At 42.9% G+C, this 26,140-nt stretch overlaps 1 protein-coding gene across 8 annotated transcripts in view; it reads right to left on the reverse strand.

Annotated features, from left to right (window-relative positions):
- Nucleotides 1-26,140, reverse strand: part of BTRC (beta-transducin repeat containing E3 ubiquitin protein ligase) — a 107,473-nt gene that overhangs the window by 4,085 nt on the left and 77,248 nt on the right. For all 8 annotated transcript variants that reach the window (XM_042862911.1, XM_042862910.1, XM_042862906.1 and 5 more), the window contains 9 exons: nucleotides 19,376-19,607; nucleotides 14,928-15,114; nucleotides 11,052-11,148; nucleotides 9,433-9,570; nucleotides 8,838-8,956; nucleotides 6,232-6,481; nucleotides 5,434-5,552; nucleotides 1,340-1,450; nucleotides 656-734 (listed from right to left, as the gene is read on the reverse strand). In XM_042862911.1, the coding sequence (XP_042718845.1) occupies nucleotides 656-734; nucleotides 1,340-1,450; nucleotides 5,434-5,552; nucleotides 6,232-6,481; nucleotides 8,838-8,956; nucleotides 9,433-9,570; nucleotides 11,052-11,148; nucleotides 14,928-15,114; nucleotides 19,376-19,607 (1,332 nt within the window). The remainder of the gene's footprint in view (nucleotides 1-655; nucleotides 735-1,339; nucleotides 1,451-5,433; nucleotides 5,553-6,231; nucleotides 6,482-8,837; nucleotides 8,957-9,432; nucleotides 9,571-11,051; nucleotides 11,149-14,927; nucleotides 15,115-19,375; nucleotides 19,608-26,140) is intronic.

Here is a 26,140-nt window from a genome sequence, read left to right on the forward strand (position 1 = left end):
AGGAATAGGAATAGGAATAGGAATAGGAATAGGAATAGGAATAGGAATAGGAATAGGAATAGGAATAGGAATAGGAATAGGAATAGGAAGCACCCCATGGCCTTGGCTGTGCTGGTGTTTTTACCACAACCTTCCTGCATCATTCTAAGATCAGTGCAGAGCCACTGTTAAGCATGACGGTGAATGCTGTGAACACTCATGCAGTGACATTTTTATCACACTATCATCAGACCTGCACTAAATATCACTGGAGAGCATTAGAAGCTGCTGTTTAAGGATGAGGCAATCTCACTGTCTGTTCCAGTCCGTAGCCCTTCTCTCCTTAAACACACACAAGCCACTGAAATGCAATGCAAAGGTTGCTTTTGTGTTCTCCCCCCTCCTCCCTCAAATTTGAAATTTACTTTTCTTTAAGAAATTCCCTGTCAACAGCTCATGGGAATAGGCCCACTAAAGTAAAGCCACTAACACATGGATTCCAAAGTCTCAAAAATGACTTAGTTTTTAACTTCCAAACAACAAACCAGATCTCTAGAAATGACTTCTGGATCCTGCAGGCTGGTGCTAAAATAACTTGAATTTCTGAAGCTCAAGACAGCCCTGAGCAAGAACATTTTCCTGCTCCCTCTCCAGCACCCCTACCCAAAGCTCTTACCACAAGGGTTCGTAAGCAGAGTGTCCCTGCTGGAGCACGGGGGTCCAAAGCAGCCACCAGATCCCATACCTTAATTTTCCTAGTAGTGAAAAAACAGAGAAACACCATGGCTCTGTTAAAAAGAAAAGATGAAGTGCTCACAGAAAAAAAAAAAAAGCGGTTAGCGCAGCCGAGCTGATACAGCAGCTCAAGGAAAACTACAGAAATCTTTCTGCTCCTGAAATGTGGTTCTTGCTCTTCTCCTCTGTAATGCTCATACAGCTTCAAGGGAGAAAATAATACGCTGTTGACAAAATAAAATATAAAAAAGCAGGCAATAATAACTAACAGAAACATACAGGAGGGTTAATGCACACTAGTCCTAGTGGCAAATGGATCAGAAGACAACCACAGAAGGCAAACACTGTTCTTAGCAATGGTTGAGCTAGAAGATGTCTCGGATCAAATCTATCTGATATTCTTAGGAGCTAAAGAAATGGACCGCATGCATCAAATCCCACTGACTTTTTAAAACAGAAAATACAACAACGGGTGTACTTCGTAGAATCAGCCTGACTCACTGGCCTTGACCAGGACCTCTGGGTATGATGGACAAGAAATTTAATTTCTGTGAGGAAGATCCAGCAAATTCGTATGAAAGACACTGAGAAAGACAGGAGGATCCAACACATTAGCTAGCCTCACCCATCGTACGCCCCGCTGACTATCCTCTTGTTGTCAAAGCGGATGCATCTCACCAGCTCTTCGTGGCCTTCCAGAACTCGCAAACACGCCCCACACTCGATATCCCACAGCCTGGAAGAGATCAGGAAGAAGCACTGAGAATTTCTGATCATTTCAAAGAAACGTTTGGTCTTTGCTTGTAGTTAACGAAAACTAGGAAATAAAGTCTATGATGAAGCAACAAAGAACAAACTCCTTTTCCTGCAGTTCAATTGATGCATGTTTTTCAACAAGACTGTTATGTGGCAGTATCATATGGGGGATTACCCAAACATTTTAAGATCAGCCACGCTCGCCATCTACTTCTCAGTTCACACAAGACACGGGATATCTCCCAGTTATCCTCATGAGGAGCCTGACTTTATTTTAAGTCAGTTTTTCACAAAAGTGTCTTTCTTTGATTTGAAGATGTTAAGTGAGAGAGACTCATCAGTCCTCCTGGAACCTTGTTCCACAGGTAAAAGCACCTGAACAAGGCACACGTCCCTGTCTATGCCTATTTCTGATTTGGAGACTAACGTCAGACGAATTGTGGATACACTAGTGGAAGGAACTAACAAGCCCTTTATATTTGTCACTTTCTCCCACTGAAGGTGTATTTGTTCTGTAATGAAGACAACTTATGCATAAGCTAAAATGGGCATTTTGTGTTTATTTATTCATAATGCATTTTCTTCTTGTGGTCAAACAATTTTTTAAGAAATAAGCCTATGTGCTTTTGATACTTTTGTCAGCTCTTTGAGGGGATTGCCAGTTAGAACAGATGAAGAAAAACCATTTGCCTACAAGAACTGAAATTCTTGACATGTATCACCTACAGGTGTTCCACCTCCAGATGATATCAACTTGGTTCACAACAAACGGAATCTTTCAGTGCCAGTATCTGCTGAGGCTCTGACACACAGCTGAGAAAAAGCAGTCACAGATGTTCGTGAATGCTCGTTCAATTAGAGTTCAGACTGACAGGGACTGCATGGTAGTGAGGTTCATGGTTCACGGAATTTGTCTGGATGACACCACACAAAGAAGTACAGCTGCTGTGGGGTCAGGTCACTTTTCCTTGAGAAACTAAGAGAGATAAATCGTCCCCACATATTTCAATCCTGAGGTCCCCCAGGGAATAATCCAGACCCCGTGGATGTGTGTACAAGGATGGTGGGTAATGATTTCATCTGTCCTGCCACAACGAGCTGCTCTCGCTATGGACGACTGGGGAATGAACAGAACTCTTCCTATAACTGTATACTGGGTAAGGGTTAGTTTATCATAGAATCATAATGGTTGGAAAAGCCCACCATGATCACTGAGTCCAACCATCAACCCAACACACCATGGCCACTAAACCACGTTCCTAGGTGTTACACATCTGAGGCCAAAGAGGAGCAGATGATTCCTCAGTCTATGAAGCTGAGTGTTCATCAGTCTGTGAAGACTCCAATGGTTTTGCATTAGCACCAGCACCAGTTAAGGTCAGAGAAAGTAAACCCATGGTGAAGTTCAGCCAAAGGCACTCTGGCTGGCCAGAGAGCATTACGTCTCCTGCCAAGGACTGCAAACAGGATGCACAATGCCAGAAGTGAATTGGTGCAGAAAGGTCTGAAGCGCAATCTTGTGCCAGGAACTTTTGTGCCATGTGTTTCCACCCCTTGCCATCAATCCTGAGGTTGCCAGCAGCTTGGCAAGGCTGCATCACATTAACTTAGACTTGTATTATCAGGTTCTAGTTTGAGTTTTCACCTGAATTTGACTGTGATTAGAAAAGATGATCGCAGCCCTTAGCTCTGAGAGCAATGGGCTTCCACACACAAAAAGAGTAACTGCTGTGTAAGAACAGCATATCTAGAATTGGTTCCAAGGGAACTTTCCAGATTTGGTAATCTCCTCAAATTTCTACTTCTTTAAATAGCCAAAGGATCAAACAGAAACAAGACTGCTCTTAGGCTTGAGAACTAACTTAGAAATTTCGCTATGAAGTGAACACAGGCAAAGGAACAGCCACTCTTCCTTCCCAGAGCTTTGGGAGAACTTCTATAGTAGAACACCTCCAATTACCACGGCCTTTACTTCTCTTGACCTCCTGGCAGAGTAGGAAGATGAACAGGAGGCAGATGAGCCTGAATCCCCTTCTTCAAGAGTCCAGCAGCAGATCCTCGTGTGCAGACACTGGTGGTTGAATACATGCACATACATGCACCCATGCCAGCCCTTCATTTAAAAGTGAACACAGAATGATACAGCTTATTTTTTTTGCCTTGGCACTAGTGGCTAAGATACTTAATTGACTGGATTAAAAAAATATATATATTAAAAAGATGGGCCACTTTCTTACTGGTAAAAATCAGCACAATAACAGTGATGCCTATGTAGCTGCATTCTTTCGCACTTGCGAGAACTCTCTCCTAAACCAAAAACCTAAGTCATTTTTATGCATGGAGTCTCTCTACAGAAGAAGGATACTGACTTCTCAGCTACTTCCTTAGATTCATGGTTGAAGAATGAGTAATCACACAGAGTCAGCTCCTTTTGCAAAAAAAGTTTCCCCGTAACCGAGGAATGGCCAACTTCAAATTCAATACCAGAAGGCAATCCCTACTAAAGGCCAGCACAACATCTGGTATTTTACAATGGATTAAAATCAAACATGCAAAACACCAAGCCACCCACAGAGAGGACTTAGTAACCTGCCCTTGCTTAATCACTCTTCCACTGACATGTGCCTTCTGCTAATGGCTGGGAGAAAGCTACGTGAACAGGTAAACCTTGTGCCTTGCCCACACACAGCTGCCAAATCTGACTTCCATTAAGATTCACTGCCAACATTCTTGAAATTCTAGCACAGTTTATCTGTCAGTTAGGGATTTTGTCCAATGTAAGCATAAAAGTAATCACACTCCTCTTTAGCATTATCACTACACTGACATTTATTTTTATTAGTATTACTCATATTTTAGATCCTTCCCTAAATGGTGTAGCATTTAACTATTTCTTACTCTGAGACCAAGTTTCACAGTACAGAAGCAGTGGGTTATTTTTTCCATCTGGAGTTTTTACTACATATATGGTGCTACTCTTACACAATGTCTATTAATACTTATTGCCTTGATAAAAGGACAGAAGCCCCAGCTCTTTAGCTCATGCTCTCAGGCAATCACACACTAAAACCTAGTGCAACAATCCAGTGATGGCCATCAAAGGACCACGATTTTCCAGAACACAAAGCACAGAGAGGCACCGTTTTGCAAGCAAAGTCCACAAACATCTGCATGAATCATTCTCACTAAGGAAAATAAACTCCGACATCAAAAGTGAAGACTTTCTGCTTAGGCTGTCCAGACTTCCAGTTTTATCAGAAGGAACACAATTCTTCAAAGCAGTGATCAATACAAAATGGAGGCTCCTCTTCCTCCTGCTTGAACAACAGCCGCTTCCCCACACAACTTATACTCCTATTCCAGCTTGCTCAGTACACCCAGAGATTAGTGGGACACCCCTCTGCCAGCAGCTGCTGGATGAAGGCAGAAATTCTGGCTCATGATACCAGAAGGAGTTAAATCTCAGATTGCAGCAAGGGCAGCTGGAGAAGTGCAAAAGGCAGCAAACTGAACTTCATGCTCTAAACCAGCTGTTCCAAACTTAACCCGGTGCCAAGTACCACAAGAAGAGCTTGGCCAGAGCCCAGGAGGATTTCTGCAGAGGATTAAATGCCTCTTACTGCAAATCTGACCCCTTTAACTAGACACATAGCCCAATTAAAATATCACAAGAGGACATCACAGAAAGTGTTACTTGCCAGCTCTTTCATACACCAGAATTGTCAGAGCAATGCAACTTGTTGATTAGTATAGGACTCCTGAGATACAGAGAATGAAAGACAACACAGTAAAACAGACTTCTAATATCTCTTCCCAGTAGTTCCCAATGTTCTCTACCAAAGGAAGCATATTTCAAGGAAGACAAGGGTACAGAGCACTTTGCTTGTCTAACCTCCATGCATCCCAGGGATTCAGAGACAACATGCTTGCAAAGAACTCTGCAACGGGGAGTGTGTCTCTCACCTGATAGTATTATCTGAAGAGCCGCTCACTACTAGCCTGTCTCTGTACTGCAGACATGCAATGCCTCGTTTGTGGCCATTTAAGGTGCGCACAAATTCGCAGGTACTAGTGTTCCATACCTGTGACAGGAAAGGTGAAACCACACAGAGACAAAATTATTAAGAAGAGACTAACAAAAGATGGTATCTGTATGATACAGAGGTGCACCTAGAATGTTCTTAATTGAACACACTTCTGTAAGAACAGGAAAATTACCCTTTGATGACCTGTGACTATCGCCTGAAAGTGTTCACAGCTTGGGCCACAGCACATAGAAAGTTTTTGTCACACTGTACTAGAATTAGTTTCCAAAAACAGTCTTCGGCCTGAGAGTGATTTAGTCTACACAGGAACTGGATTTTCCTCAGTTTTAATGCAGCAGATCCGGATCATAGCAGTAACACTCAAATGACTCCTACTCAGTCACCTTTGCTTTTGCCCCCATGTTGCCTTCTGACAACTCTTTGTATTACCAATGCTGAAACAGATTGTGGAACCAGTCAAATTGAAAAAGAACACAGGGAAAAAGGAGTCCTTTTTCAACTGCATCTGCACCGGGGTCTGACTTGCCATACAGCTCTGTCAACAAGACGCACAAGCTCAACAGATGAGGGATGAGTGGAAATGAGCAGGAGGAATACTGCTTCTAAAGGAAGATCAGTGTAATAACAGCCAAAGACTGTTCCCTGTCTGGTCATTGCTTTTTGTTAGTAAATACTCAATGCTGCAAATGAAAAAGCCTCCAAAAAAATACCTCACCTTTATGGTTCTGTCACCTGACGCTGATACGATGTACTTGTCATCAAAGTCCACTACGTTGACAGCAGCACGGTGCCCTACGAGCACCCTCCTCAGGGTGATGTCTGTTGGTGAAGCCATGTCCCACACAGCAATGGAACGGTCTTTGGAACACGTCACCATCATGCCGTTATTGAAGCGGAGGTGCAGTACTGCTTCACAGTGGTGAATCAGTGTGTTCAGCATCTCGCCTGCGTTCACATCCCACACCCTGCAGTTTCAGATTTCAAACCAGAGAGGAGAGAGTTAAAAGAATGTACAGCAGTTTTTCTGCAGAGGGAGAAAGGGAAGGGGAGAGGTAATTAACTCTCTAGCAATATTAGAGATGCAAATGCCACAGGTTATAGCTAAATCTATTAAATATTTCATTAAAAGATACGTTACATAAACCTGTTGATTACGCACATATTGAGACAGTCCAGCAGCCAAAATCCCTGCAATGCAGTTAACACCATAAAAACAACCCAGCCAGAAAAACAAAAAAAATAAAAAAAGCATTCCTTAATTAAGAGAATTCAGTGCTCAAGGAAAGGTATGAGATTGACAGCCCTGGAGACTGACGTCTCCTGGTCAGGTCAGCCTACCATTCTCCATTCCCAGACACTGACTGCTTAAACGTGACCTGTGGAGAAGGAAGTTCAGAGATAGGTTTCATTTTTTACTTCTCTCACAGGACTATCATCTCATAGGATAACTTACACAGAGGCGAAGACAAGGTTATGCCTTTCAAACAAATGTAATTGCTACAAGTTGCACAATGGGCTGCTTTTACTCTGCAATGCATCTGGTACACAGCTACATCCTAAGAATGTGCTGAATACCCAAATTAAGACAGAACATTCATGTTGATTTAATGTTATTGGAACCAACTGTTTGTACCGAAAAATCACTTAAGATGAAAACTACTCAAAGGCTTCATATGGAACTTCTAGGACTTGAAATTAAGATTTTAATCCTCAAAAACGTTTTGGGCTGCCCTGTTTGCAGGCTTTTTTCATTCTCCACAAAGAGATTTCTTTTGGCACTATCACACCTGTATCCCACACACACTGTGTGAGAGCAGAAAATAGCTGCATCATTAGGCAGATCACACTGTAAAAGCTGAAACTTTCCTGTGCCAATATGGTGAGCAGTTAGAAAAGGCAAGATGTGAGAAAGGATTCTAATGCCTCATTTTCTAATGCATAGAAGCTGAAGCAAGTCAACTTCTGGTTTATAAATGAGAAAGGAAAGTACACTTCCAATTACAAAATGCAAAGTTAAAAAGACCGCAGACTGCAGACCTGAGCCATTAGCATACAAGCAGTTTGCAGACAAGGTTGCCAAACTGAACAGGAGCTGGAGACCTACTGACTTCTCTGGACAAGTGCATCCCTGAGCTCTCGGAAGCATTAAGAGCCCATCTGTACTGTCTATTGGACAAAGCCCCTCTTTTTGAGGAGACCCAAGGATAAAAGTGATGCATCCTATGTGCCCTGGGGGTCTGCACAAACGTTTATAGCTACAGTGGAAAACAAAGTATTTCTGGGCAAGCAGCCAGTCTGCAATTTGGCCTTCCTGGCCTGATATGGAAAATGATAGTGTTTGTTACAGAAATAAGCATCTCCTTTTGCAACCTGTATTTAGCACTGAGCAGTTCTCACACAAAAATTCTGGATTTCTACAAATATTAGGATCCCAAAACCTAACAACACCATAAGACTACATGCATCACGTGTAAAGTACTAAATGAAATGGTCACTCGTTTAACAGTGGTAGTTTGCATGCAGCACAGTGATAACCATGAGCAGCCTGCAGCCATAGGAACACATGGTAATAGCTTCAGAAAAGGCCATTGGCACAGCTTTTTTGTCATCTGTAACTTCACTGCATGGGCCTCACTGATTCTCTGACAAAAAGAGGATATGCAACAGCATGGAGAAGACAGGCTTGCTCCTCTGTGTCCAAGTTCATATTGCAACTCACTAATTCGAATGTGCCTGTATTTACACTGCAGGATTTAGGCTCTCTGTGATCCTGTAATATGTCTAGTGGACTTTACATCTGCATAGTGAAAATGTGCACTGCATGTGCTGACTTAAGTGTCCAGCCTCTTAATGAAGACTGGAAAGGAAACAAAGTTAGAAAGACCAGGAAGAAACGTCATGCTGAAACTTAATTAAAACTCACAGGAGATCTAGTCACACATCTTTGTTAAAATTAAGGGACAACAGATGACTAATCCTTCAAGCTTGCTTTGAGTACTTAACCAACTTTAAACAGTTATTCCTATGGAGGATGTAAAAGCATTCCCAGGGAGTGTCCAAACAAGCAGCACCTTGGTGAAATGCCAAATTGTTTTCCTAAGTCATCTTGACCTTGGCTGACCTTTGCTTAGGTTGTCATTTCTCCTTGACAACCACTCGTGTGGACATCTGATAAACAAGGACAGTGCACTCCTGAGCAAATGTGCTGAACTAGATTATGGAGGTAATTGAACAGCACAGATTTAAGAAAAGATCACTTCAGCAGCTCACAAAGCTGAACTTTCTGAAGCAAATGGAAAGCTCTGAATCACAAGCACACACCTGACAGTCGAGTCTGAAGATCCAGTGATAATCACCCGTTCATCATACTGCAGGCACAGGACAGAACCCGTGTGTCCAGTGAGAATTCGCTTGCATTCTAATGTATTTTTATCCCAGATCTAGGAGAGAGCAAACATTACAAAACAGACAGCTAACGAAGGTTTACATCATACTTTAAGCACCTACTGCTTAAAAAACTGGTCTGTTTTTCACTACAAGGGATCATCTACACTGCAGGCAGAACTACCTCAGTGGCATGGCCTCATTGCTGTGGTGACATGCAGGCTGGTGTAACATGCTAACATCTTTTGTATTACTGGGTTTGCTCTGAATACTGGCCTTACCTCCTCATTAATGCAGAGTAGTTATATAATCTGTAATTACTGACTGAAAAGTCAACTAACGAATTCTGTTCAGAAAGAAAACAAAGTCTCTCTTGACAAATATAAGAGGTATACATGTTCCTTAGGTAAGAGGTGAAGGAAAAGGTTCGTTTAGCAACAAGAGGTTGGAGAAGTGCCACTGAAATTAGGACACTACTGTTTATGGCACTAGCATTATGTGCCATTGGCATGTCATTCTGGAGAGTTCTCACCTTGATAGTGTTGTCTCGTAGGCCACTGACTATCTTCTGATCATCGTACTGTAAACAATAAACGCCTTTGCTTGTCTCACTACGGCAGTGGATTCTCTGTAAACTGTGCCTCCCACACCGCCAGTTTGACTCTATTGTCTTGAGAGACAGGAGACAAAAGAGAAGTAAAAATAAAAGACAAAACTCTCTCTTCCTTACTTTCATTTGCTTGAGAATCTCACAGAATAACAGAGTGGCCTGGGTTGGAAGGAACCTAAAGGATCATGAATCTCCAACCCCCCTGCCACCAACCTCCCCATTTAACACTAGACCAGGCTGCCCAGGGCCCCATCCAACCTGCCCTTGAACACCTCCAGGGATGGGGCATCCACAACCTCTCTGGGCAGCCTGTTCCAGCACCTCACCACTCTCTCTGTGAAGAACTTCCCCCTGACATCCAACCTAAATCTTCCCTCCCTCAACTTAAAACCATTCCCCCTTGTTCTGCAGTTATCAACCCTTTCAAAGAGTTGATTCCTCTCCCCTCCTGTTTGTAGGCTCCCTTTAGGTACTGAAAGGCTGCAATGAGGTCACCCCGCAGCCTTCTTTTCTCCAGGCTGAACAAGCCCAACTCCCTCAGCCTGTCTTTGTAGGGGAGGTGCTCCAGCCCCCTGATCATCTTCGTGGCCCTCCTCTGGACCCTTTCCAACAGCTCTCTGTCTTTCTTGTACTGGGAGCTCCAGACCTGGACACAGGACTCCAGATGGGGCCTCACAAGAGCAGAGTAGAGGTGAACAATCACCTCCCTGTCCCTGCTGGCCACCCCTCTCCTGATGGAGCCCAGGGTACCATTTGCTTTCCGAGCCAGAAGACAGCAGATACTTTACATTTTTTCCTGCAGCCAGATCCATAGAATGACACAGCAGTTTTCTAGAAGCAGCAGCATGTGATGAAACCAATGAAACAGGCAAAGGCTTGGAACACATACTGTGGCCAAACTCCCCTGCATGCTCTGGCATAGTGAGGGAGCAGTGACCCAGAAGTTGTTTTTTGCAAACTTCAACCTTTAATTCTGTGACTCTGCAACTAGACAATTGCAGAGAATGTCTCAGCTGAGCTCTAAGGGCTTGTGCAAATCTGCCCAGGCAGTGCCTGACCACCTCTTTTGCCACTATGCAACTGTCAGAACAGGGCACTTGACACTGGCTCTCCACCAAATACAAGGCAACACGGCCCAGTTGCCTCCTGTTTCCCTGGGCTTTTTAGGGACTGCACTTTCTCGCTGACTCAATTCCTGAGATCCATCTGTTATCACCTTATTAGATTCATGTGCATGGATGGGGCACAGGACCACGGAACAGAGAAAGTCAAGATGGTTGTGCTGCTATGACATCTGATGTGCAAAGTGTGGAGACTTCCTGAACAACACAGCTTTCCCTCTGACTAACGCAGTGACGATGGCCTGGGAATTTATACATAGCCCAGATCTTCAAACTCCCAATGAACACCGACACATCGTACTTAATGAAATACTTCATCACCATGAAACAGAATTTGAGCATGATGAATAAATGAGAGAGGTTGTTAAAAAAAGGAAAACAAAACAAAAAAGCCCATCACACCTGGCAGTCACTCCTTACCTCTATATCCTGTATAATTTTGGGGTAAAGTGCTCTGTAGAAGGAGTTGGGTGGAGCAGTCCCATCAGGGGGTTTATTTTTAAATAGGTATTGACCCCTGGAAGACAGAGAACACAGATCACATTTTAGCACTGGGGAGGAAGATCTCTCTGGTATTTTAGAAATGGGTACCCATTGCTGAAAAGCACACAAAGATTCACAGTCTAACTTCATTTACTCAGTGACACAGGGTGGTTCCTTGTTTGTTTGTCCTGTGACATGTTGAAGTTGCATCTAGTCACTGAAAAATTAATGACAAAGCAGTTCTTCCTCACTCAGGGAAAGAAAATGTGCTATTTTGGACGCGAGCCCCTTCAACTCAATAAGAGGTTAGAATGGCTCATACCCACTGCATACATATTCATATCAGAGGTCACCTTTAAAATAAAGCATACAAAAAAATATGAGAAGCTGAAGAACTCTCAAGCTCTCTGTGCATTCAGGACTAGCTTTGATCTACATTAACAGGAACAGCATCAGTTCTGGAACACGGACATTTTACTGCTACTACTTCATTTTGGTAAGCAACGCTTCATCGGTGGTGCCTTCCTCATTCCAACACTGATTTGGAATACTCATATCCCAAGCTAGATTTTTGCTACAAAAAAATCCATAAACGGCAATCACTACCTGCTGTGTAAAAAACTTAAATTCCTCATCCTGAAGTTAAGAAGCCACCAAACACGGTGTGGAAGCTAGTAAACCCCACCATGGGCGTACTAACTGCTGCTCTGCCTGGCAACATGCCTCGCAAAATGGAGAGAGGCACAAATGCCTCCGAGTGTAATCCTGGCATTGGAGGCACAGAGTTTATACTGGGCCAGCTCTCCACTTCCCCCTCCCTCGCTCCATTATGGCATAATTAATTGCTCAATACTTCATTGTGCATTCTTTTCTTGTCCTTTCCATATAACATGTCTTGAAAGTCATTTGAGAGGCTGCACTAACTGGCTGACATACGTTGGGCTAAATCCAGACTAAATCATTACAATTTTAAGGTATAAGCGGGGAGGTAAACTATAGGATTGAACAAACAAAACAACAAATGCTCAAGAAAAGATCTTTTGACAATTAGGGAAACTACTTTACATTCAAATTAAGAGAAAGCTGCTTTCTACTTAGGACAAAGGAATCATCTGAGTTTTCAAACAGTAACCAGCAGTCTGGGGACAAATCTTTGTGAAGAAGGGACATATGGCTGCGTGCAAACCAACAATTAGGTGGATCCTTACATGATCCAGTTTGGAAGTGCAAGAAAATTACTACTACTGGCTTGGGGAGGGTGGAAATGGAGATGTGCAGAACAGCTACGGCACACTACAGAAGACTTAGGGTAGGTCTAGAACAATCTGAATACAAGCCTATGTGCCCGAAAACCTGTCTGTTGTTTGCACCTTTACTACAAGAACTATTAGAAGGCCCTGCTAGCCATACACAATGTCTTGCTACTTGTAAAGTCAGTTGCATATAGATCAGCTGAGGGACTGCTTGGAATTTCCCTGGTATTCCCGTGATTGGGATAAAAGCAACTATTGTTTGCAGTTTCTGATGACTGGCCAACTCAATCAAGTATTCAGATGGAAACAACAGTACCCAATCTTGGGCTTCTGTTTTGTTCTTCTCTAAATCTGGTAACGCTTGCTGCTCCCTGACAGAATAACATTGAGTGACTGTCCTTTGAGATAGAAAGCAGGATTTTCAATAGGAAGAAGGCAAACCCAAGGAAATGGTGGACTGTCCAAATGAACTTCACAGACTGCTCATCGTAGAGCACACGACTAGATGAGTTCCTAGAAGATGAAAAGCTGACCAGCAACAGCCACACTGATCAATCCAGAATAAATCATGTCACACAGACCTAATTTCTTCTCAGAGGTCAGTTTCATAACTTAGCTAGAAAGTATAGTGGTGGAAGTGCTCAAGGGTGAACACACAAATGGCCAGCAAGCACAGCTTACCAGCCGTGCACTGTCAAAAAGAAAGGCAACTGGGATCTTGCATGAAGTCTCTCCTAGATGTGTCATATTAGACATTTTCATTAATGACAAAGAATGGAATAGGGAGCATATTTACTTTGTGGCCAATGATGCTAAAGCTGAGAGAAGATACAAGCACTTTGGAAGACAAGATTAAACTCATAATGCATCTGACAAAATGGAGAAATACTAACCAGTACACAGAATCTAATTCAATAAGGATGAGTGCCAAGTTCTCTACTTATAACATAAGCATTCAAGATGAGGAACAACAGGTAAGGAGAACTTCCACAGAAAGGGTAATTAAAAGTTATATATAAAATAAAACCACTGTTAAAAAAAAAAAAAAAAGCTCGTGTTCTTCTGGAAAGCCTAAAATGGAGCATCCACCATAAAGCAGAGAAAATAATCCTTCTCATTAAACTCTGGTGATGCCTCAGCAGAAGGAAGATGATCAGCTGAAGTCACCATCCTCCAAGAATGGAGAAGAGTAAGAAGAGTAACTGGAGTGAGGCTACTCAAAGCAAATTGAGAACGACAAGAGGGCAAGAAGACACAGGGTGAGCATTCATTAGTACATCCCATGTATAGGAAATACGATCATCTCCCAGCTATGCAAAAGATTGATACAAAAAGCAGAAAGAGAAACTGTTCTCTGTGTCTGTGTAGGCTAAATGTAACATCCTGAGCTGTAGATAGGAGGATGATGTTCACCAGAACTGGCTGCCCACAGAAGCTGTGCATGCCCCATCCCTGGAGGCATTCAGGGCCAGGTTGGATGGGACTCTGGGCAGCACGGTTAGCAAAACAGTGGTACTGCTTGCCCAGGCAAAGCACAGAGAATCTCCATCCTTAAAGGCTTTTAAGAACCATTACACAGACATCTGGGATGACATAGAAAAAAGAGGATGAAAAAGTTACCACTGCCACGTCTGTGTTCATTTTATACTCTTTACAAGCACTGTACAACTGGAAGCAGATCAACATAGTATTTATTTTTAAAGGACATTTCTTAATTGTGAATTACTTGCCTTTACTTTCTGAGACAAGCAGTACAACAAAATTAACCGTGAAACAGAAGTCTTTGTTTGCAATTCTGTATCTTTTTCTTTTTAATAGCAACCAAAATGCCTGAGCTGTCACTTTTATCTTGTTTATGAAATATTCATACCCAGCTTCCTTTCTGCCAACATCCTAGGGACACCCTTGGAAAAGAAAATTATGTATTAAAGGACGTAGCCCCTGAGAGGGAAAGTTCTAATGAAATGTTAACAGAGCAGCTTCAAACTTGAGTGAGACCCACACTGTAGTAAGGCTATTCCAGCTGATTATTAACTAATCTATCTGCATTTCTAAAGTCCCCTATTCTCTGTGGTACCTACCCTCAGCTTCCAGTTTGAAAATTAAACAGATATCTAATAGTGAAAATCTGCTGAGGAAAACAAACAGACCCATCAGGAAACAACTAATACATAGCACATGCTGCCCCATTGCCACCCCCCAAAAAGCTCTTCTGCTCCGAACTGCTGACTAGTTTAGTGCTCCCCTGGGGCGTACACAGCTTCTTAATTTGAACCGAATGACAGCTGGGCGTAAAAATCTCACTCTGTATATCCCACTTGTCACAGTGGGATAAGAGCATGATCAGATGAGGAAAGTGAGGAAAAAGCCCCCTCGCTGTCTGCACAGCCAAACGATGCCCTAAGCCCCCAACCCCTGAATCTGGCCTCTTGCATTTGTCAGGTTTGGAACCAGTGTGCTATTTCAGGATGCTACGTATTCTTCTTCAAACACTGTTTGAAACACAGAGCACCCACTGTCCTAAATGGGGGCAAAAGAGGTAAAGATACAGCTCCCTCACCATCCTCTCCTCTCTGACAACCCCCTCCACAGTGAGTCTGTCCTGACCATCCTCTCGATCAGCTTCTTCCACAGCATGCCGTCCGACGTCACGCGGTACCACTCCTTGCACACCAGCTCAGCGGCACACAGCGATTTGGCATCCAGGTAGGACAGGATGTTCTCAGCAATGTGATCCAATCCCCGCGCTGCAGGGGGAGGAAGGAAAAAAAACAACAGGCATTATTTGCTGGGGAGAAGGGCAGTTTAAAACAACTTCCCTTACACATACAAATACACCCCCTCTCTCCTATTCCTTTCCATCCACTCTTCTGCATGCAGAGCTGGACCAAATGCGCAGAAGAGCATCTGCAGCTAAGTTCAGGAGTGAGCAGTGCTCTCCAACTTCCTTTGGATATAACACAACAAGTCATTAAAAATAATAAAGAATCCAAGAAGTCATTCCAATCTATTTCAATGGGTTTTAGCACTAGGGGGATATTCTATGGATGGCATTTCCAACTCAGCGACGCAGCCCCCAAAATCTCTCTATATTAGGACCATTTCTCATCTCACTGCTACAGCTGTTCTCATGTTCCAGCGGCTCAAAAGCTGTTTTTGCTAAAACAGTAGCTTTTAAACGTAATGAAGAAAAAAATATATATTCCCAATGTGTGCCCTGAAGGGTAGTGGTACCTTTAGACATGGGGGAGGGAAAGATATGCAGATGCACAGGGAAGTGGAACGGAAAGAAGAGGCTGTCTGAGGAGAAAGTGAAGCAGGTTTGCCAGCTTCATTTATTAAAGCGAGTGGAGGAAAAATATGCACCATAATTGTATAATGTGCAAATATTTTCCAGTGTGAATACCATGACTGGCCTTCTTTCAACATGGTTGGAGTAAAAGGCAAAGCAGTTGAGCTAAAAAGGCAGCAATGCTTGCAAGGCTTTGGCTCTACAGCCTGGGTAATACCTACCAGCTCAGTGTAATATCTCCACACAACACCATGCTCTGTCTTTTAAACAGACAGATGGGTCTAGCAAAAATGTGCCCCTTCCCACTCAGATCTGATCACCTACCAGACATCAGAAAGATAAGATGCCTTTTAAATGAGGTGTTGCATAAACACACCTTCTCTTGGAGGCTGCTTAATTCATAAGTGAGAAACAGTGTCAAGGGATCCTCCCTCGTCACAGGTCCAATTGCTGAGGCTTTGTGAAAGTTGTGGTTGAGACCCTAGAAACCCTCTAGTTCACATGTAGGACATGGTTATATGTGTCCTTTCTTGCTTTTGAAACAACAGCCTCAAAGAGCAGGCCCTGCCTGTCAGTGACAAAGAAAAAACAGCGAATGCATTTGTAAAGTCACATGCCCATACATCAGCAAACCCAAACTGGGAGCAATCAGCTGATTCCTTTGGAGCTCGTAAGAAACAAAAGGCCCAATCTCTACTTGGTTTTGTTAACTGAAACATCTCAAAATTATCTACTGACACATGAAAATGAGAAAACTCAGCACGTCTTCTCTCGATCCTATCAAACATCTGAGATTTATAATGCACATTGGGTGAGACATTCTGCCCAGCATTTTATGTTCCCATTCATTCAGAAGAAAAAGCACGGGAATGATCCCAGACACAACCAGAATGCAGCAAGAGGGCTGACATTTCTTATCTTTATAGATGCAAAATTAGATGTCAACCTGCAAAACCGAAGCATCAGCAACCTTTATTATGTATTTAATCTGAAAAGATAAACACAGCCATTACGTGAAACTCTCAAAGAAAAGTGTTTGTAAATCCAGGTTTATACTACAGCAATTCATAGACCTATGTCTATGTATGTATGTCTATGTATTTTGGTGAACCTGAACCAATTCTGAAGGACAGAAGCGGACAACTGAAGGTGTTTCCTTGCTTCCCCACTCTGCAGTCCTGAGCTCTCTCCAGTGAGTAGAAATGCCACGTTTTGCCATTCTTTCTGACAATCTTTTCCATTCCACTTAACATGTGGGAAGGGAAGGCCAAAACCTCACTATTCCTTGTCTTCACAGAATCAAAGCTATTTTGGGGTGGCAGCAAACTCAATGGTATTACTATGTGAGATACATATCTACTGGAGCATTGCTTCCTTTCAAAAAATTCTTCATGCACAAAAGCTTTTGCTAAACTAATGTGAAACACGATTAGCCCTTTGGTCCTCCACATCAAGTATTAAAAGAATGTTTCAGTTATTTCACACGCCAAACCCTTATGAAAATGACTCTGCTCATAAAAAATGTTAAACAGCTTGCAAATGCTAAGCAAAGACCTTGTTTGGTTTTTTTTGCTTGTTTTTTAAAGAAATGGAACAAAGTTTGTTAAGTACACAGTTAAGCTGCATTTTTCCATCCTTTATATTTATGGGAAAATAACCTGAGTCAATTGTTCTCTATATTAGCCAAGCCTGCTCATGACCTAAAACCATCTCTGTTCATTCTGTGGCACAGTGCAAGGAGGACAGAGATAAGATGCCTGAAGATTTTGGAGAATCTTTATTGTTTTATTTACTTGAGGGGGAGAGTAGGAAAGAGAAGGAAGGCATAAAAATGAAACTGGAACACTGAGCACTTGAGAATTCCAGAAAGCTACAAAATACTTAAATAGGTTAGGGTTTGTTTGGTTTTTTTAACTGACTTAATTCAACATTGTAGGTTCAGCACTCTTTCCTCAGCAGTTCCCTCTTCCTATCACCCTTACCAGAAAGCTGCCTGCACTGAGGACATTCTGCACCTCCCAGGCTGCAGAGCCTGAGCCAGCCTGATTCCCTGCCATTCATTTTCTCCCGTAGAGCCATATTCACCAGGACATTTGCACTTTGCCAATATGCAAATTGATGCACATATATTATTTAAGCACACAGTTCCCACAACTGCTCACATTCTCAGACATTAGCTGCCTAATATCCTGTCTGTTCTGTACTTGGAGGCAGTAAAATTCAAAGCTAGAGCTGCTTCCTAGATAACTCTGAAAAGACCACCAACAAATATGGCACGGCAGGCAGATTTTGGATGCCTGTGAAAATATTTCTAGTATTTGCCCAAAACGATCAGAAAAAGGCTTGTAGGATGAAATTAAACAACAGAAAATATGCAGTATTTGCTTGCTCTGATGGAGCTTTCTGGAAGAAGACCCAGAAAAATTGTGTAGCTAACTGTATATACGCTTTTACTTTAGAAGTGGGGAAACCAGTGTGCTTTCCAAGTATTCTGTCTTTCTGAAACAGAACAGCCTCACAAGTTAATGCTGCTCTAAGTACACAAGATTACTGCCACTGGACTACTAAAAACTAACATAAAGAAGGTACTTAGCATAACTAAGATTTTTTTTTAATGCTACAACAACCATTTGATTACTGGACACAATGAGCTTAAAAATCCAGAGACTGCATACTTAACTTCATAGCAAAACTCTCACACTGCCTCTATGCTTTGCACAATTCACAGTTAAACCCTATTTTTTTCCACCTTTTTTCCAACCCGACATTTTCAATTTCAGGTTAAGAAATCCCCTCCAAAGAATGATCGAATGACTGGATGGAACAAACTGTCCAAGTTGATCATTTCTCCAAAGGGATCCACAGAACAAGTATTTTTGCAAGAAATTCCTCTTTTCAGCTGGTTATTTAGATGGAACAGCTGTAGGACTTGCTCAGGTTCACCTGAAACAAAGGCATTGCTAACCTACTGACTATTTATCGAGGTATGATCTAACAGTCTGGAAAAATTCGACAGACAGGAATTCCCATCTGGCTCTGAAATTCTATGGCTTATTGTTCGCATGTCTTATCTCCTTTTGCCTCACTTTCTCACCTGTAAGATGGGGTCAAGACACTATTTTACGTGTGTGTTCTCTGAAATACACCCAATGCCACATGTGAGAACATCTGGGACAACATCTTGAAAGGAAAGTCCAACAGAGGTGCAAAAAATACACTGAACATTTTCCATTCTTTTTTCTCATGTCCTCCATTCACTATGGGCAATAAACAGATAATCAAAATGACGGCCTCAGGAAGGTATTCTACTAGCACCAAAATAATCTACATAAGAAAAGAGAAAAACCTTGGCTGAGCAGTGGAAAACAATAGTTTTAATTTTTTAAAAACATTATTAATGAATCATTGCAGACATTCTAAGCACAACTACCTGTCTTCTGGCTTGTGACAACTCCCCTTAAGATACAGATAAGAGCTATCATTTACTCCTGGCCAAACTATGCTGATGTTAGATCAGCCCTTCAGTGATGGTAGGAACACAGAACAAAACATTCCTGTATTTTGTATTCCTATAGAGCTTTTCATTCAAAAGCTACAATTTTGCTAGATGGCCCTAGAAGAGACTTCTTCAGCAGGGCAGGCCAGAGGCACAAGAAGCCAAGGAGAATAGTTTTCTGGAAGAGGAAGGAGCACACTTCCTCTGCCTGCAGAAGTACCTGGCAGTGCAGTGATGAAGTCCCTCTGTAACATGGGCTTGAGGTAAGAGTTTATATGTCCATGCTGGTAGTGACACATCTGGGAGATGAGGTGCTCCACAAACTCCACCTGGTCAGACTCAGACCACTGCTCGAAGTACTTGACGCAGAGCTCCTTCTCCTTCTCATAGCTTGCTGACAGTTTTCTCTGCTTGGGCACAATCATACTGGAAGTGCCATTGGCAAGTTTTGTCTGCAAAAGGAAAGAAAAACACAAATTATACAAGATCGGGTGCTCTGATAAATGAGGTTGGCCAGGACTGTGCACCCCATTTGCAGCTGAGTGCAGAGCTGTAACTCCAGCAGAACAAGGCCCTGGTCCACGCCTGAGCTGCACACAAAGGACTGCTTGGAAGGGAAACCATGAGTGCCAATTTAATACAAACACAGCTTTATTTACGTCTTGCAGACAGCAAAATGCATTTGGATTCCTAATCTACAGTTACCAGTTATTTCAATACACCAACAGAAAACTGCATTTATATTTCACTTTTCTAAGAATGGACTGCTACTACAACTCATAGGAAATGCCTAGAACAAATGAGGGGACAAAAAAAAAAGAGCACTTCTTCCAAGTATAAAGTCATACTGTAAGGGTTAAACCAACTAAAGCACACCCTGATATCTGCTGCATGCTTCCTTCACAGAATAAAAGAGCTTATGTTTTCCAAGCACTGCTAATATCTTGTCAGAAAGCCTCAGCTCAAAGAAGAGTTTCAGGGACAATACAAAACACTGACATTTCAATTTACTTCTTGATGGCAAGATGTAATTTCTGCTTCCTAAACGATTTTACTGGAAGAAAAGTGCACATTTTGCATTGTAAGGATATCCTTTGTCCAGAAAACATTAACATTATTTTTTTTTCTACACTGCTCAGTTTGCATTAAATGCTAAATTGAGACTTTTGTATCTTTTTAGGATTCATTATCCCCACACACTCACTTCTGTACATCCCCAGTCTAGGAATACACACCACAGGCACACGTTTAACCAAAGCAAGGATAATTCTCGTTTTGCTTTTGTAGATTATTCCCACTGAAAACATATGATTTTCCCTTTTTCACCTCAGTGGTGTAACACCAAGCAGCTCTGTAAGAAAAGTCAGCAATACTCCACCGCTTGCATTTACAAAATGTAATTTGAGGTTCACTATTAATTATCAAATCATTAGAAACGAATTACAGACAGTGAAATATATAAACCATTGATTCAGGGGCGCCGTATTTCTGCTGTATGATAAAATTCCAGGCACCAACCTCACCATGAGACTTCATTCCTTTCAAAGGAAAAGATGAGTACCTAAATCTGCCTGTAATTACAACTAAAATGTATGGATTTACTCATTTTACTGGAAGAAAACACAAAACACAAAACAATACTTCTTCTCACGTGTTGAAACACTGTGTTTAGAGAGTAGATAAAAACATTATCCAGTTAGGGTTTGGAACGTGTAAATTCCTAACTGCTCTGGAGAAAAGAATTCTTGTTCTTTGATACCCACCTGCCCTGCCAGCAATTCTCTGAAATACCAAAAATACCATCATTTGAAAATATTCCTAACTATTCACCGCTTCCATCTCATTTTATAGCACAAAGCCACCTAAATTTCAGCCTCTCCAGCAGAGCTGGACAGATTTTCTTCAGATGGAAAAAGGTGGTAATTAGCCGCCATTTGTAGCAAGCAATTTCTACTACTTCAGTGTCAAGTCTCAGAACATGGAGTACACACCACCCGTACTGAACTCTGCAGCTCAGGGTTTTCAACCTCCCTCTTCTCCCCACAGAGCTGTGTGTGTGTTCAGTAGGACTGTGTAAGACAAGGGCTATGACTGATTGACCCTATTTCATTCGGTCATCCCACGGACTGCACTGCAAGTGAATAACAAACCCAGTATTGGGCAGCAGGAAGACATTCTCTTGGGACATCTTTTTATATAGAGAAACCTCTATAAAAGGGGCTGTGGGAATGACATCCTTGGTGTGAAAGACTGAAGTTTTCCTAGCAAAGTCCGCAGCTGGCAACAGCCAGGCAAAAAATCATTACCAATGGACTGCGCTGAACATTGGTCTTGGGGGACTCCGGTCATTTCTGCTGCAGTTAAGCTGCCTGCAAAACAGACACCCCCGTAAAAGTGCTGGATTTAGACAGCAGAGAGCTGTTGTGTTCTACAAGCCTGATGTGGTTAATTTCTCCTGTTTGTTTGTTGGGAACTTCATCCCACAACAGGCTGTCTCCAGCTTTTAATTTGAGAAATTGTAAGACGGAGCAGCAGAGTAGGCAGGTGAAGTACAAAGACAAAAGGGGCTGCTCCTCCTGGCGTGGGGCTGCAGCAGGCTCTGCCCCTGCCTTGACAAGCTTCCAGCAGCCTCCAGCCCCCACTTACCTCTAAAACGTCTGCCTGGGACATCAAATAGAAGTTGCAAAGCCCACAAAAACAAGTAACAGATCCTGTGTGCCTAAAATCAGATGGCTTCGGTGGGCCAAAGCAACTCACCTTGCTTGGGTCCCAAGTAAATACAGCCTCTGAGGTAGGAAAGAACAAATTAAAAAGCCCACTGACCAACACTTGTAACTTGAAGACAAACTCTGCACTTACATTGTGGATCTGCTAAGAAAAGCATTCTATGTGTTTGTATGTCTGAATTAGCAGACAGGAGTACAACGTGTTTTTAGGTGTGTGTGTCATACTTCAGCCACATTCTGACCATATAAACCTGAGACATCATCAGTGTCCCTGCCTGCTCAAGTCTCCCATCGAAAAAAGCACACCCAAGGTCACCATACCAGAAAGACTGTGCAGACCAGGAATACCCCAGCTCTGCAGGATTCAAAATCCTGTGATCGCCCTGTCCATCTGCAGCCAAGGGTAAGAAGAAGATTCCAAAATTTCAATTTGAAGATTCCTGAAAATCCACTGAGGAGCTCAGTGAAAAAGGTCTGTTATTAAAAAAAGCAACGACACAACAATGACATCAAGCATCTGTATCATTAAAACACTGGGGAGGTACCGGTTACAAGCAGCAAGAGAATTCATTTAGCTTTCTAATAAACCCTGATGACTCAACCATTCTGTTCAGCTGCAGTTCATGACAGATCAGATTCTATTTCCTGCAGCACACAATGGTCTCTTCTTCAATGGTTCCTTTTCCAGGCACAACAGCAGACCTAACCTGAAGAAGTGAGCACCAACCTACAAGCAGAACACACTGCTACGTTAAACAGGCATCCAAGTGCCACGTTAGTGCTTATGCTTTTTATAAGCTTCACTTGCCGAAGTGGCCAAGAATAAGCAGTGGTAGCCCATCATCACAGGCGAAAGCTGCGTACAACGAAGGTGCAGGCTCCACTGTGCCTCAGCTAGCTCCAGCTTCCCCAGTGGCAACTCCTCTGCAAGAGCCACCAAGATGTTCTGCACTGGTGTGCCCGGCCTGTGCTGGGAAACCCAGAGGACTGGCTGCCTCGGGTTGGTACTACCTCAAGGATCTACGTACCGTGCTCCACTGCAGCCCATAATTACATGAGCCTTTCTCCAAATGGCTACATTTCACACAAAGCGTATTTGTATGCCCTGCAAAGTACAATAGGGCTAGTATATGAAAGGAATTCAATCTAACTAATGGTTTGCAACTACAGGAAGGTGCCATATTTCAACAAGATAAATAAAGCCTAGATAAATCTCCTACTCTGCATAGTAGACACAATGGCCATGCTATATTACAGCTGTAACCCACATATGACAACCAAAGTTATTTTTGGTTTTGATCAGTAGAGGGGACTAAGAAACCTTCTAAAGCACAACAGTAAGGATCAGCACAGTTCCCTGATGGTGTTACAGGCACAATATTTCACAGCCCACAGTAACCATCAGAACCTGTAGCAGCGGTCAAAACCTAGTAATAATCAATTTTTTTTAATTAAAAAAGTCCTCATAACATCTTCTAATCATTGCAGAGGACTTTGTTAAGGCACTTTCCACAGCATGGGTGAATTTAGTTTACACATTTCTTGATGTAAGAAGACAACTCTTTTAAGAAAAAGAGAAAGACAGAATATCATGTGCGGCTTAAATGATCCCAGCAAGGTTTGGGACCTTCTCAACCTTCCAGATGTCCTCAAGCTGGAGTTCCAACATGACCAAGAGATGAGGTCAGCACTGAGCATCTCTCCAGACCAAATGAAGGGACCTTCCTTGGACAACTCAGTACCAAGGGTCCATGCTGGGCTTTCCCCCCTTCCTCCATACAGGGACTGCAGCTCCGACCTGGACAGGTGGCTCCTACTGTTCATTGGCAGCTGCAGTATCCCCCCCCCAGCTGCTTGTGTTGCTGGCCACGGTTAAGTCGCTGATCTAGATAGAGCCACCTTAACAGGAATTTTGGATGGGTCTTAGTGAAGGGGAGGAAAAAAGAGGACATAATGTTTAATTATAAGAAATGATTGAAATAGGCACAGACATACCCCGGGTGCCTCTGCACTGCAGCAAGCTCTAAACTTGTTATCGTTAATGGTTTAAATTTCACTGTGCTAATCATTTCAGGACACAAGCCTTTCTTGATAATCTAATGAATTATTCCAACATCCTTCAGCAAAAAAAATCCTCCATGACAGCACTAATTACAAGACGTTTTCCCAGTGCTTATGTAAAATATGACAGAGCAGCAGCTTAGGGAATTGCAGAAAACTGCTTCTAATTTCCACTGAGAAACTGACAAACACCTCTCTTTCATCTCTCCCAGCTCTCAAGTAAGATTTAACTTTCTCATTTAGTTAATTACCGAGTGAGGATCATCATTTTCCCGGATCGGAGCGGCACAGAGCCTTTATCGTGTTAACTTGTGAACTTGATCGATGGCTGCTGCTAAAACTTAATAACTTCACCCCCTGGCAAATTGTAAGATAAATATAATAGGAGAAACTCTGACAGTAAAAACCTGCCAGAAATGAGCGCTGTGTTTATGTTTCTTTGCAGGCAGCAAAAAAACAACCGACAGCTTATTACTGGGTGCGTGTTACTTATATTTAAAAGACTCCAGGCATTTAACTTTCTGCGTACTGTTCAAACTTCACTCACAAGATAAAAGACACTGGGGGGGAAAACGAGCAATGGGATGACAAAGAAAAGTATCGTGCAGGTATACGGCTGTAACAGGGGGAGATGGTAACTTTGCAGTGAAAGCAAAGCCACACCAGTGTACACATCCTGAACGTTCCTCACAATTAACTCCATTAAAAAACCACAGTGGTGAAACCAGACATGAAACCTGTAGTTGCAGCAGCAGCACAAAGATCAGGAATTCTGCAGCATGCTGGAAGCTGTGTGAGAAAAGCAGGGGATTCAAAAGTCCAAGTGGTGGAGAGATGTTTTGAGGTGATGCCTGCAAAGCTGCTTGCAGCCCCAGAACACTGCACAGCTCCTTCAAAGCCACTCAGTAGATGTGAAGCTGCTCCTGCCCGTAGCACTCAGCCACCTCAACGGAGCAACGTAGCAAAAGCACTGAAATGGAGCTGAGAACCTCTGCCAGTCCTCCATCCTACAAGGCAGAGCCAGTATTTCAGAGTCCTGTTGAAGGGGGCTGTTTGCACGCCTGAAGGCAGTAACAGCATAATTAACAGGACACAGGTTCAGTTTCTAAGGCTGGCTTCTTTCTTTTTAGGTTCATAATTGCCAAATGCTGCAGAACAGATTCCCAGATCGCCAAGGCTAAGCAAAGAGGATGGAAGTCGTAGCTCCTTAATGCAGCTCTCTATGGCAGTGATGCCTTGTTTTAGGAAATGGGGTGGGGGTCTCCCCATAAGGAGCAGGACCTCTCCTGCCACAGCACCTGTATGGCACAAGAAGAACAGCAGCTCCTCACTTTTCTCCTTTGCAGAGCAAATCTGCTTTTCTGATGTTTGACTTGACAGAAAAGCTACAATCCTAGGTCATTTAACAACTCACTCCATTTACTTTTATCTTAAAAGCTCAGTTTAGAATCTACCCGTTTCCGTCTGCCTCCATCTCGCACAACAGACTCTGCGAGGTTAACCATGGGTTTAGCGCACACACGGACGGAGTCGCTCAGTACTGAATTAGTTTCCACGCTGCACAGCTCACCACAACATTCTGAAAAACGATCAGAACTCGGAAGCAGATGATCATCAATCACATCTGAGAGTCAAAAGAAAGCACCATGAAAGAAAGCGCAGCATTGTGACCGTTCATTTTCAAGTGAAAATTCAAAATGCAGGCTCACACTGAAATTAGCAGCCCCCTGGACACTTAAGGACCTCACAGTTCTGCCAGTTCGTGACTTTTAGCAGCTTGCCCACATTTGGTCTCCAAACATCTTCAGAAAAGAACCTGGATAAGAAAGGATCAGTCTAGATGAAAGATCACTGGAATTACACTGGACACAGCAGCCCAACCAGCCACACTTGCTGAAATCCAGGGAGGGGGGGGGCAATCGTTTTCAGAGGTACCATCCAAGTGCCTACAATGTGATGTAAGCCTGAAGGGCACCCAGCTACAGATATGGCCTGAGACACAGAAGAAGGAAAATGCTGCATTGTTTTAGGGCCAGAGAAAGCCACAGACACCTGAACAGGAACATCTTGGGTCTCTCCAGGGACAGGGGAGGCAGGACTCGGCCATGTGCACTTGCACAGCGGCTGTACAAACTGCAATAACACCTTGCTGGAGAAGCTGCTCCCCTCCCACACTGCTACACAGTAAACAGCAACAG

This window comes from Lagopus leucura, unplaced genomic scaffold, assembly GCF_019238085.1.
Source record: "Lagopus leucura isolate 7727_CA_CO unplaced genomic scaffold, USGS_WTPT01 Super-Scaffold_739, whole genome shotgun sequence".
Taxonomy (NCBI): domain Eukaryota; kingdom Metazoa; phylum Chordata; class Aves; order Galliformes; family Phasianidae; genus Lagopus; species Lagopus leucura.